This window comes from Manacus vitellinus, unplaced genomic scaffold (assembly GCF_001715985.3).
Source record: "Manacus vitellinus isolate BGI_N305 unplaced genomic scaffold, ASM171598v3 scaffold_115_pilon, whole genome shotgun sequence".
In the NCBI taxonomy this organism is placed as follows: Eukaryota; Metazoa; Chordata; class Aves; order Passeriformes; family Pipridae; genus Manacus; species Manacus vitellinus.
Genome location: NW_021938866.1, coordinates 147762 through 160767, shown reverse-complemented (window position 1 = coordinate 160767; position 13006 = coordinate 147762). Strand labels below are relative to the sequence as shown.

At 47.6% G+C, this 13006-nt stretch overlaps 1 protein-coding gene across 1 annotated transcript in view; it reads left to right on the top strand.

Moving 5' to 3' along the window:
• Positions 1–2329: 2329 nt before the first annotated feature.
• The window catches only part of WDR7 (WD repeat domain 7), a 27025-nt gene continuing 16348 nt past the window's right edge, over positions 2330–13006 (top strand). Inside the window, 20 exon segments of the mRNA XM_029965698.1 lie at positions 2330–2498; positions 2919–3025; positions 3343–3421; positions 3530–3704; positions 3839–3915; positions 4417–4536; positions 4683–4828; positions 4991–5093; positions 5224–5365; positions 5734–5825; positions 5827–5983; positions 6525–6745; positions 7496–7691; positions 8402–8616; positions 9193–9953; positions 10088–10170; positions 10731–10814; positions 11664–11782; positions 11926–12049; positions 12845–12958. Of these exon segments, the coding sequence (XP_029821558.1) occupies positions 2340–2498; positions 2919–3025; positions 3343–3421; positions 3530–3704; positions 3839–3915; positions 4417–4536; positions 4683–4828; positions 4991–5093; positions 5224–5365; positions 5734–5825; positions 5827–5983; positions 6525–6745; positions 7496–7691; positions 8402–8616; positions 9193–9953; positions 10088–10170; positions 10731–10814; positions 11664–11782; positions 11926–12049; positions 12845–12958 (3274 nt within the window). The 5' untranslated portion in view covers positions 2330–2339.

The window sequence follows — 13006 nt, the reverse complement described above, 5'->3', positions numbered from 1 at the left end:
AAGTTATAAATAGCTGGGATGTGGGAATTCATGTGGAATAACCTCCTGGCTGCTTTTTTGGCCCATCTGGCAGCGGGACAGTGTCGATTTGCTCCCGTGAAAAAAGGGAATTATTGATCTGTCTGGGACAAAAGGGGAGTTTTGGTGCTCTCGGGGGCCGCAGTCGCCGTTTGCCAGGGGCCGAGCTCTGCAGTTGGAATTCTTTGGGAATTAAGATGTGGTTTTTCCTCAAAAGGAAGCTTTTCCTGAAGGCCTTGAGGCACCACAGGAGAAAAGGAGAAGGAAAGAGGTAGTTCTGCTTTTCCCTCTCTCTCCCCCCAGAGCCTTGGTTTGAAATATCAGCGGTTGGAAGAGACTTTTATGTTGCTTATTGGCATTTTTCAACTCAGTTTTAGTCATTTATGGTTCATTTCCTCCCCAAAATCTGGTGGTAAAAGAGTGAAATGGGTATTTCTGGTTGCTTTGGGTGGTTTTGTTGTTCTGTTGCATCTGGACACCTTATTGCTGGGTTTATTCTGTTTTTATGGTGATTTCGCTGTAAATCAAGGAGGGTTTTTAATCGTGGCTCTTTCTGTATTGGTTAAAATTTTTAATTAGTTTCTATTTGTGATTTTCTATTTGTGATTTTCTGTTTGTGATTTTCTGTTTGTGATTTTCTATTTGTGATTTTCTATTTGTGATTTTCTATTTGTGATTTTCTATTTGTGATTTTCTATTTGTGATTTTCTATTTGTGATTTTCTATTTGTGATTTTCTATTTGTGATTTTCTATTTGTGATTTATATTCATGGTTGTCCAGACAGAGCAATCGATCCAGCGTTGCATAACAAATTAACACTGCACGGGCAGGTGATGGGGGTTGCAGTGGAGCAGCTTCCAAAAGATTCCATACTTGGATTTTTAGGTCTTTTATTTCTAATTTGATTAAATTCAAGCTCTCAATGAAATAATTTTTAATTACCAGAGTCCGAGGAATGAGTTGCCTTGTTCTGAAGTGGCATTTTTTGTGATCTTAGTGACTGGATGATGTGGATTTTGTGAAGTGGGAGGCTCCAGGGAGCTGTGTTTGTAAAATATTTTAAAATATTTCTTCAGTGAATCCTGCTTTGTGCTCCTCTAAATCAGAGGTATGAGCTGGGACATTCAGAGCATAACAGGAGTGTTTAGTTATTTATTTAACACAACCTCGTGGCCGATAAGAAAATGTCAGTTCTGAAAACTTGGAGCTGGGAATGTTGCTACCGACAACAGAGGTTTGTTTTGGGATTTAAATCTCGTGCTAATGCAACTGGATTTTATTGCCACAACTTGAATTTCTGTTTTCTTTCCACTTCCCGGCCACCGAGACAATTTTGGCCTCGTGGCAGCTCCAATTTCCCCGTGTTGTTTGTGTCAATATCTTTATAAGATATCCCAAATGTTGCCATAAAGATAGGGCTGGACCTGTTTCCTGCTGGGTAACGGCCAAAATCCACTTTATCAGTGGATCTCACACGGCTGGTTTCACCAGGATATTCTGTGTTTTGAGGGGTGTATCTGTACAATCAGGTGTTTAATGCTGTCAGTAATATCAGATACGGAATAGCAGGGAGGTAATAATATCAGGAGTATAATAATATCAGAGATGTAATGATATTAGGGATGTATTAATATCAGGGATCTAGTAACATCATAGATATAATAACCGGGGCTTCAAACATTTGTTAGTTCAAAATCACTCCAAAAAGAGCGATTTTTGGCCAAACTCTCTGCATGCCCAGGGATGTGCTGTTTGGGGCCTAGATGGATAAAAAGCCTGTGGAATTTTGCCAAACATGTGAGGGGATATGTTTTTCCTGGACAGTTTAAGGAACGCAGTTCGGTCCCTGAGGGAAGATGAAGGCCCTCCCTGAGGGAAGATGAAGGCCCTCCCTGAGGGAAGAGGAAGGCCCTCCCTGAGGGAAGAGGAAGGCCCTCCCTGAGGGAAGATGAAGGCCCTCCCTGAGGGAAGATGAAGGCCCTCCCTGAGGGAAGATGAAGGCCCTCCCTGAGGGAAGATGAAGGCCCTTCCTGAGGGCAGGGGAAGGCGGTCCCCGAGGGCAGGGGAAGGCGGTCCCTGAGGGAAGGGCTCCCTGAGGGCAGGGGAAGGCAGTCCCTGAGGGAAGGCAAAGGTGGTCCCTGAGGGAAGGTGAAGGCCCTTCCTGAGGGCAGGAGAAGGCCCTCCCTGAGGGCGATCTGAGGGGTCCCTCATGGAGATACCGTCACTGTCGTATCCGGCATTCCCAAAACTGGCTCCGTCGGGTTTCCCGTGGCCCAGTTCCATGTCTCTGGTGCTGTTTTGTTGCAGGCCGGCGGGCGGGATGGCCGGGAACAGCCTGGTGCTGCCCATCGTGCTGTGGGGCCGCCGCGCCCCCACGCACTGCGTGTCCTCCCTGCTGCTCATGGACGGTGCCACCGTCATCGTCACCGGCTGCCACGATGGCCAGATCTGCCTCTGGGACCTCAGCCCGGACCTGCAGGTAAGAATTCCCTCGGGAATCGCCGCTCTTTCCCCATATCCCATCTATCCCTGCCTTCCCAAGCCATTCCCCTTGTTCCTGTCCCTCCATCCCTTGTCCTAAGTCCCTCTCCAGCTCTCCTGGAGGTCTCCCCTTATTTATAAATATCCAGAACTTGTCTTGTGCAACAATAGTTCCCCCCTGTCAATTTTTTCATTCAAACTGAGCCAACTTTATAGATTTTATTGATATGAGTTTGCAAATTGCCTTTTTTTCCAGTGTTAAGTAGAAACTCTTTTTCAAGGTTATATATCCACAGCTACGCTAATTAAATATGTGTATATTAATAGATATATAATATATAAAATAGAAAGCTGGCATATGTGTCTTCTGTTTTTCAGAGTGGTATTTTGACTTCCCCTTTTCTTTCCCTGCTCCCAGATTAATCCCCGAGCTCTGCTGTTTGGTCACACGGCCTCAGTTACTTGTTTATCCAAGGCTTCAGCTTCCAGTGAAAAACAATATATAGTGAGTGCATCTGAGAGTGGGTGAGTTTCCCAGCAGTTTTGATCTCCACAACTGTCAAATCATGGAAATCTGTCCCCAAATTATCCGTATTTCCATGCTGGGGCTGCGTTGGATTTTTTTTTGATCCTTAAAAAAAAATTCACCAGCAAATACATTTTATTTTTTCAGTGGTTTTATTTGCTAATCAGAAGGTGGAGGGGGGAAGGATTTCTTGTGCAGTTGATATGCAAGGAATGGTTCCAATGAAGTTCCTCCCAGTGTAGAGGGATTTTGAAATGTTTGGAAGCCTGGCCTGGTTTCCCTGGAGTTTTAGGGAGGTTTTTTTTGGTGTTTTTAGGGAGATGTGCCTGTGGGATGTGAACGATGGGAGATGCATCGAGTTCACCAAACTGGCCTGTGCGCACACGGGAATTCAGGTCAGTCCTGGAAGGATTCCAGAGCTCTGGGCATCCAAACATTTTGGTTTGGATTAAAAATGAAGGAATTCCTGTCCCACCCGGGGTATAATTTCCGTGTCTTGGCAGTTCTATCAGTTCACAGTCGGCTCGCAGCGGGAAGGGAGGCTCCTATGCCACGGGCATTATCCCGAAATTCTGGTGGTGGATGCCACCAGCCTGGAAGTTCTTTATTCCCTGATATCCAAGATCTCTCCTGACTGGATCAGCTCCATGAGCATCATCCGATCCAACAGGACACAAGGTGATTATTTCTCACTCCTGGCCTGGGTGGCTTCCAGGGCTGTTTTTGGCCTGAAGTTTTAGTTTCTCCTGGGTGTCTTTGTACACCCAGTGGAGAATTCCTTGGGATCTCATCCTGGTTTCTGTGTTTCCCAGAGGACACCGTGGTGGCCGTTTCCGTGACCGGCATCCTGAAAGTCTGGATCATCACCTCGGAAGTCAGTCGGCTCCAGGTAAACTGCTGGATTATTTTTTTAGGAATATTCCTTTTTTGGGATTATCTCCAACTCCCTGTGTCCTAATGAATAAAAGTCTGAGATTTACTGCACGTTTCAGACCTCTGGGAAATTAACTCCTCCCAGAAACCCCTTGGAAAAGATGTTTAGCAACTTAGGGAAAAATAAACTTATTCTTTAAGTTTATTCCACGGGAGTGGAATCTGCTTTATCCCACTTTCCTACCTGGCTGCAAGGTGATTCCCTGACTAAATCAGCACCACTAATCCATCCTGCTGGGGAATCTGGAAGACTTAAGTGACCAAAGAGGAGACCACGTGCCTCCTGCAGATCTTCTTAGGAGGAATAATGGAATCAGAACCGCTCCGAGCGTTCGGGTTTCCCTCGGAAATCGACTGTGGGGCGCCTCAGGGAATGCCAGAGTCTCTATTCCGTGGGGTCTGAGTTCGATTTGAGCAGGAAAGGAATGATTTTGGTGTTGGTTTTGGTTGTTTTTAGGATACCACGCCCGTGTTTGAGGAGGAATCCAAGCCCATCTACTGCCAGAACTGTCAGAGCATTTCCTTCTGCGCCTTCACCCAGCGCTCGCTTCTGGTCGTGTGCTCCAAGTACTGGAGAGTAAGGCAGCAACCCCTGGGGCCTAATTTAATTAAATTACCCTGAAACATTCAGAGCAAGATGCTCCCAGTCCTTTCAGTGTGATTCTATTTACATATTTAATGCATATTTAGATTCCTGACACCCCTTTTGTTGTTTCTTCCCAGGTTTTTGATGCTGGGGATTATTCCCTCTTATGTTCAGTTCCCAGTGAAAACAGTCAGACCTGGACTGGTGGGGACTTTGTGGCAGCTGACAAAGTGATTGTGTGGACAGAGGATGGACAAAGTTTCATCTATAAATTACCAGCCAGGTAGGCAAAAATTAAATACTCCCATTTATTTCATCTGGAGGGGAAAAACACTGAAATCTTGGGCCAGTGCAAAAAACTGAAAATAGGCACATAAATATGAAACTGTGCCAGAAATTTTAAATCCTGGGAATTTGACTCCTTTCTCCTCCTCCTCACCCCCAGCTGCCTCCCAGCCAGCGACTCGTTCCGCAGGGACGTGGGGAAAGCCGTGGAAAACCTGATCCCACCTTTGCTTTACAGCGTGTTGGACAGGGCAGAGAAACAGGTGAAACAGGAGTTTTTCCTCATGGACTGCAGGAATTTCTGGCCTGCTTTTAAAAGGCACAGTGCAAACTGTTGAGGTGAGCATGTGGCCTGAAGTTGTTGATTTATTTATTTATTTATTTTTTTAACAGCTCCTGATATGTCCTCCAGTCACTCGCTTCTTCTGTGGCCAGGGAGAGTTCTCCTACAAGTTGCTGATCCAAGGAGACTCCTCGGGGAGACTGTGCATCTGGAGCGTGCCCGACGCTCTGGAACAGCAGGAGAGTGCAAGAGGTACCCGATGAACAGCCTTTTAACAGTTTTAGGTGTGTTTTGGCTGGACAAAGCCCTGCTGGTTCTCTCAGATATCCAGGACATTGGGCTTGAATTGTAAGAGTTGCAGTAAAGTGATTTGATAACGCACCATCAAAATCGTAATTAGGTTTATTTAAGAGTTACAGCAGCTTCATTTTTTCATCAATGCTCAAAATCTTAATTAGCTTTATCCTTGTAGCCAGTACATTTATTTCCAGTGCAGAATCATGGAATGCTTTGGGTTGGAAGGGAGCTCAAAGCTCGTCCAGATCTACCAACCCAGGCTGCTCAAATCCTCCTCCCTCCTCACCCCTTCCTTCTTTTTTTTCCCCTTCCTTTTTTGCCAGGCCTGCCAAGCACCACCTCCATCTCCCTGCAGGAAGCTTTCGACGAGCTGAGCCCTCGCCCCGCGGGCATCATCGACCAGCTGAGCGTGGTGGCCCGGGCTGGGCGAGCCGCTGCGGGGGACGGCCAGCGTGTACATCCCGGCCCACGGGCGCCTGGTGTGCGGCCGCCAGGACGGCAGCGTGGTCATCGTGCCCGCCACCCAGACCGCCATCGTCCAGCTGCTCCAGGGAGAGCACATGCTCCGCAGGGGTACGGGAAAGCTGGGAATCATGGAATCATAAATCAGTTGGGTTGGAAGGGACCTACGAGATCATCAAGTCCAACCCTTGATGCAACCTCGCCGTGGTTCCCAGACCGTGGCGCTGATGCCACATCCAGTCTGTCCTTAAACTCCTCCAGGGATGGAGAATCCCCCACTTCCCTGGGCAGCCCATTCCAATGGCTGAGCACCCTCTCTGGGAAGAAATTCTTTCTAATATCCAACCTAAACCTCCCCTGGCACAGCTCAAGACTGAACCCTCTTGTCTTGCTGAGAGTTGCCTGGGAGAAGAGACCAACACCCCCCCGGCTCCCCCCTCCTGGCAGGGAGTTGTAGAGAGTGAGAAGGTCTCCCCTGAGCCTCCTCTTAATGTAAAAAAAAATACTAATATTAAAAACAGGGTGAATTCTCTGAGAACATGGATTGCAGTGAGCCTGTTCCTTTAGAGAACTGATTTCATTTGTAGAAGTTTATACCAAAACAATTTTTATTTAATGTCAAAAAACACTAATCTCCATCCCCAACCCCCAGGTTGGCCGCCCCACCGGACGCTGCGGGGCCACCGGAACAAGGTGACGTGCCTGCTGTACCCTCACCAGGTGTCCTCCCGCTACGACCAGCGCTTCCTGGTCTCGGGAGGGGTGGACTTCTCCGTCATCGTCTGGGACATCTTCTCGGGGGAGATGAAGCACATCTTCTGCGTGCACGGCGGCGAGATCACCCAGCTCCTCGTGCCGCCCGACAACTGCAGCGTGAGTGGGGAGTGGAGGGTGGAATGCTCGGGGTGGAGCCGGCGCTTGGAAGGGCTGAAGTAAAAGGTCTTAAAAATAAAAAACAAACAAACAAACAAAAAGCTTAATTATTATGCTGTTGTTATTATTATAGTAATAGGAATAGTAATGTAGTGTACACATAAAATATAATATATCAGGTGTTTTATTGTGTGTGTTAAGATATATAGTATTATATACAGTATGTAGTGTGTATGTATAGTATCTATAGTATATATATGCATATATAGTATCTATATATGTATAGTATCTATAGCCTATATATGTGTATATATATAGTGTATATACATACATATAGTATATATACACATATATGTAGTGTATATAGCCTGTATATGCACATATCGTATATATATAATATATATAATATATGTTATCTGTGTACAATTACATGCATTATACATCACTATATATTATCTTATTCTTATACATTTCTATGTTATCTTAAAAACAGCTTAATTCTGGGTTTTATGGCTTTGTTCTCCTCATGTTTTAATTATATCAAGGATTTAAAATATTGCCAAGAGTAAATTTCCAAGGCAATTTTGCCTCGTATAACGTGGCTGAGTAAGTACCATTTCATGAACAAAACGACATTAATTGCTTGGAAACCGCCTTTTGTCTGATTTTGCTCACCGTGGAAAAGGTTTTAATACCAACAGTCTCTGCATTGTGATTAAGATAACTTTTTAAAATTTCTTTTTGATTTAGGCCCGAGTGCAGCACTGCGTCTGCTCCGTCGCCAGCGACCACTCGGTGGGCCTGCTGAGCCTGCGGGAGAAGAAGTGCATCATGTTGGCCTCCCGCCACCTCTTCCCCATCCAGGTCATCAAGTGGAGACCTGCTGACGACTACCTGGTGGTGGGCTGCTCCGACGGCTCCGTGTACGTCTGGCAGATGGACACCGGTGAGCTCCCGCACGCCCGGAATCCGTCCCTGATCCGGGCAAATCTAGGTTGGCCGAGGGCTCCAAGGGCAGAGTTAAAGCTGGGGGATGACACTGAGCTGGATGACACCAAGCTGGGGGGGAGTGTCGATGAGCTGGAGGGCAGGGGGGCTCTGCAGAGGGACCTGGACAGGCTGGAGAGTTGGGCTGATTCCAACGGGATGAGGTTCAAGCAGGCCAAGGGCCGGGTCCTGCACTTTCGCCACAACCCCTGGCATCACTACAGGCTGGGACAGAGGGGCTGGAGAGCAGCCAGGCAGGAAGGGAGCTGGAGTGGGGATGGACAGGGAGCTGAACAGGAGCCAGAGTGTGCCCAGGGGGACAAGAAGGTCAATGGATCCTGGCCTGGATCAGGAAGAGTGTGGCAGCAGGAGCAGGGAAGTGATTGTTGGCCTGGACTCAGCGCTGGTGAGGCCTCCCCTGGAGTGCTGTGTCCAGTTCTGGGCCCTCAGTTCAGGAAGGACATGGAGGGGCTGGAGCAGGTCCAGAGGAGAGCAACAAGGCTGGTGAAGGGACTGGAGCACAAGTCCTATGAGGAGAGGCTGAGGGAGCTGTTTCTTCTATTCAAATGTCTCCTTTATCTTACTGCATCTTAATTTATTACCTCTAGGCCTATTATGTGTTTCTTTTACCATCCTCTTACATTTTGGCTCTCCCAAACCCCCCTGCAGGCGCCCTGGACCGGTGTGTGATGGGCATCACGGCGGTGGAGATCCTGAACGCCTGTGACGAGGCCGTGCCCGCCGCCATGGACGCCCTCAGCCACCCCGCCGTCAACCTGAAGCAGGCCATGACCCGCCGCAGCCTGGCCGCCCTCAAGAACGTGGCCCACCAGAAGCTGCAGACCTTGGCCACCAACCTCCTGGCTTCCGAGGCCTCCGATAAGGTCAGCTGGCTTTTGGGGCAGCACCCCTTTTTTTTTTGCCTTCTGCTGTTATGTCCTGCTTGGAAAGAAATGTCCCTTAGTGAGAACATTCCTGAGGAACACCAGCACCATCCTAATTCCATAAAAACACGTGAGCTCAGCCTTGGGTGCTGCTATTCCTTCTGGTTTCCAGTCTCCTTTCGTGACTTTTTTCAGCTTTTATCTCCTCTTCCCTTTTTTTTTTTCCCTCCTTGGGAGGAAGGGAAGGAGGAAGAGGATGGACTTAAGGAGTGGAATGACCCTCAAGTGGTGTCTGGGTGAATTTGAGGAGCTTCTTCTCCGACAGCATAAATTGATTCTGTAGTTCAGTCTCCAAACCTGAAATATTTCATGTGGTTTAATAATAATGACAAAAGCTTGGATTTTTGTTGTTCCTTGGAATGTGACTGATCTTGTGGAGTCCAGGAGAAAGAAATGTGAACTCGTGTCTTCCCTGGAGAACTTTTATTTATCCATAAACGTCCGTGAGTTGAATTTCTGTGTTTTGAGGGTTTCTCCGTAGAAATTTCCATTTGTTCCCTTGGTTTTTTTTTCCAGGGGAATTTACCCAAATACTCCCACAATTCCCTGATGGTGCAGGCCATCAAGACCAACCTGACGGACCCCGACATCCACGTGCTGTTCTTCGACGTGGAGGCCCTGATCATCCAGCTGCTGACGGAGGAGGCGTCCCGGCCCAACGCCGCCCTCGTCTCCCCGGAGAACCTCCAGAAGGCCTCCGGCGCCTCCGACAAGGGCGGCTCCTTCCTGGCCGGCAAACGGGCGGCCGTGCTCTTCCAGCAGGTCAAGGAGACCATCAAGGAGAACATCAAGGAGCACCTGCTGGACGACGAGGACGACGAGGACGACGCGCTGAGGCAGAGGAGGGAAGACGGCGACCCGGAATATCGCGCCAGCAAATCCAAACCGCTCACCCTGCTGGAGTACAACCTGACCATGGACACGGCCAAGCTCTTCATGTCCTGCCTGCACGCCTGGGGCCTCAACTCCGGGCTGGACGAGCTGTGCCTGGAGCGCCTGGGAATGCTGAAGCCCCACTGCTCCGTGTCCTTCGGCCTCGTGTCCAGAGGAGGCCACATGTCCCTGATGCTGCCCGGCTACAACCGGCCCGTGGGCGGAGCGGGCGGGGAGCCGGGCGGGAAGGTGTCCGGCGCTGAGGGGCCGGGCAAGGGCACCTACGGCGTGTCCCGCGCCGTCACCACCCAGCACCTGCTCTCCGTCATCTCCCTGGCCAACACCCTGATGAGCATGACCAACGCCACCTTCATCGGCGACCACATGAAGAAGGGGCCCACCAGGTGGGATTGAACGTCTTCTTTTGGGGGGTTTTGGGTATATTTTGTGTGTTGGGTGTGTTTTCCATCAGGGACCCTTTGATGTGTCTCCTCATGGGTGTTTTGTGTTTGTCTCTCCCTGGATATTTTGTGTTTAGGCCACCCAGACCCGGCACCCCCGAGCTGGCCAGAGCGAAGCCACCACCCCCTCCCGTTTCCAGCCAAGGGCAAATTAAACAAGGTAAAATATCCCATTCTTTGGAACCTTTGGATCCATCATTCCAGCTCCTGGCACACCAGATTTATCACCTGGTTATTGAGCATCCAAATATTACATGGGAGGAAAAGGCAGTGCAATGTAGTGTAATAGTGTGATATCCACCTAGATAAAATTATTAACAATTAAGACCTTTTTAAGAATCATTCCCAGGTGCTGGTTCTGCCACAAAGTCATTCCTTGACAGGGAATTTTTGCCACTTTATTCCCAGGGATTTTTTATCTTTCCCAAATATCCAAGTCTCTCTCACTGTCTCTTCAGCTGCATGTCTACCTCTCACTTCTGGGAAAACCTGGAATTCTCGTTCAGTTGACCATTGTTTTTTTAGTTTACTATTATTTTTCAAGTTGAATATGAAATTTTTCAGTTGAATATTTTAAGTTGCACCTTCTCCTTCAGTTGGAATATTTAAGTTGAAGGTTCTTTCCCTTCTCCAGCAATTACTAACCCATTTTTCTGCTGCTTTTCCTCACTTGCCTCTCTTTTTTTTATCTCTTTTTTATTCCTCCTTTTGCTCTGCAAGTTGCTCCTGCTGCTGCTTCTAACCTGGAATCTGGGCACTCTGACACTGCTCCTCCTTTACATTCCTGTTTCTTAGTCAATGAAGGTATTCCTTCCTCACTTTTTCTATTTATCCTTTCAGCTAAAATCCTTTATCGCTGCTGGGACACTTTAATTTGATTTATAAAGGAGTTTTCCTTTGCCAGGGGGGTGGGTTTGCTCTTTCTCTTAGCAAAAGAAAAGCAAGTTTCCCCTCGTTTAAATCTGATTTTTGGTGGTTTTTAGGAAGACTTGGGATGTATTTAAACTACTTGGGGTCAGGGCTGGAGATAATTTGATCTAATAAATATTTATTGCCATTGTGAGAAACATCTTCCTGCACAAACACCCTGTGGGCAAGTTGCTTTAAATCTGAATTTTTATCACTGGTGTATAAATTCCTGCTTCCACACATCTCTTAAACTGGAAGTTCCTCCTTTTTTTCAAAGGAAAATTGATAGAATTTCTTTAGCACCGTGGTGAAAAAAATTCACATTTTTGTGCCCAAGAAATTAAAAATTGCTGAGAAATGAAAACTTGTAGATTTATATGTTCACCTGAGGTATTTTTCAAGTCAGGGGCTATAATATTAAATATCTCTTAATCTCTTACTAAATAATTGCTGCCTGTGGAATATTTCCCAAGCGTTTGTGCAGTTGGAGCTCCGGATGTTTCTGCAGGCCCGGAGCAGGAATTCCCCCGGGTTCAAATCAGATTGAGGTGGAAAACCAAGGAAAGTCAGGACAGCAAATTCCACGTGATCCTTAAAGGGATAATAATTCCCGAGGTGGCTGTCATTTCTTTATAATTATAATTTATTTATAATTTATTTATGTTGGTGCTCCAGGGGTAAGTCGATTCGCGCGCCGCTCGGCTCGCTCCGGTCGCTCCCCCCCCTCTTCCCGCTGTTTTCCAGGCTGGAGCCAGCTGGCAGCCATGCACTGTGTGATGCTCCCGGACCTGCTGGGCCTGGAAAAATTCCGCCCCCCTCTCCTGGAGATGCTGGCGCGCCGCTGGCAGGACCGGTGCTTGGAGGTCGGTCCCGCGCCGCGTTTTTCCGGCTCCGACTTTTCCGGCTCCGGCTTTTCCTTTCCCTTCATAAAACCGTTCTTTCCCACCCCCAAGTCTTCCAGTTTGGCTTTCTGATGGGACAAGGGGAGTTTTTGCCCCCCCTGCAGGTGCGGGAGGCGGCGCAGGCGCTTCTCCTGGCCGAGCTGCGGCGCATCGAGCAGGCGGGCCGCAAGGAGACCATCGACGCCTGGGCCCCCTACCTGCCCCAGTACATGGACAGCGTCATCTCCCGTAAGGAAGGCCAGGAAAACCTGCCAAAAGACAGGGAGAACAGGGGGGAAAACCCCTGGGAACCCACAGTTATTCAGGATATTCAAATATATCAACCCATTCCGGGGGGTCAGAGCGACTCTCGCCAAAGCCGCCCCTCGACGGGCTCCGGGGTTGGAGTTTTCAGGGGTAAAAAAACCAGTAAAAATGGATATCTTCCTCTCTTTTAACCCCAAAGTGCTTATTTTTCCTGAAATCAGCTTTTTTTCCTGCTGGGAATCCAGAATTATTCATAACCAGGTCATTCCGGGCGATCGGAGCAACTCTGGCTCCTTCAACAGACCTCCAGGTTTGGAATTTTCAGGGGGGAAAAAAACCAGGAAAAATGGGTATTTTCCTCTCTTTTAACCCCAAAGTGCTTATTTTTCCTGAAATGAGCTTTTTTTTCCCCACTGGAAAAAAAAAATCTTGGTTAAATCCAAATTGATTTGGGAAATCAGTTCTCTAAAGGAACAGACTCACTGCAAGCCACATTTTTAGGGAATTAACTCTATTTTTAATATTAGTATTTTTTGACATGAAATAAAAATCATTTTGGTGAAAAGTTCTATAAATGTTATCCCATGTGATTTATTATAAATTTCCGGGTGTTATTCCCATTTTTTTGAACTCAGAGAAGTCAGATATTTCAGCAGGTGGTATTTCAATAATTCCAATATTATCAGGGAATATAACTGGGAATATAACATATTTCTGTCATTTCCCATTTCAGGGAATATAACTGGGAATTTCTTGATTTTTGGTCTTTCCCTGCAGCTGGAGTGCCCACAGAAGCTGCTCAGACTGGCACTGCCAGCCCAGAATCCGTGGGCACAGAGGGCAAAGTGCAGGAGGAGGAGCAGGACCTGGGGGATGATGATATCGCAGCGGGTGAGCCTTTACTTATTATTATTTTAATTTTATTATTATTTTAATTTT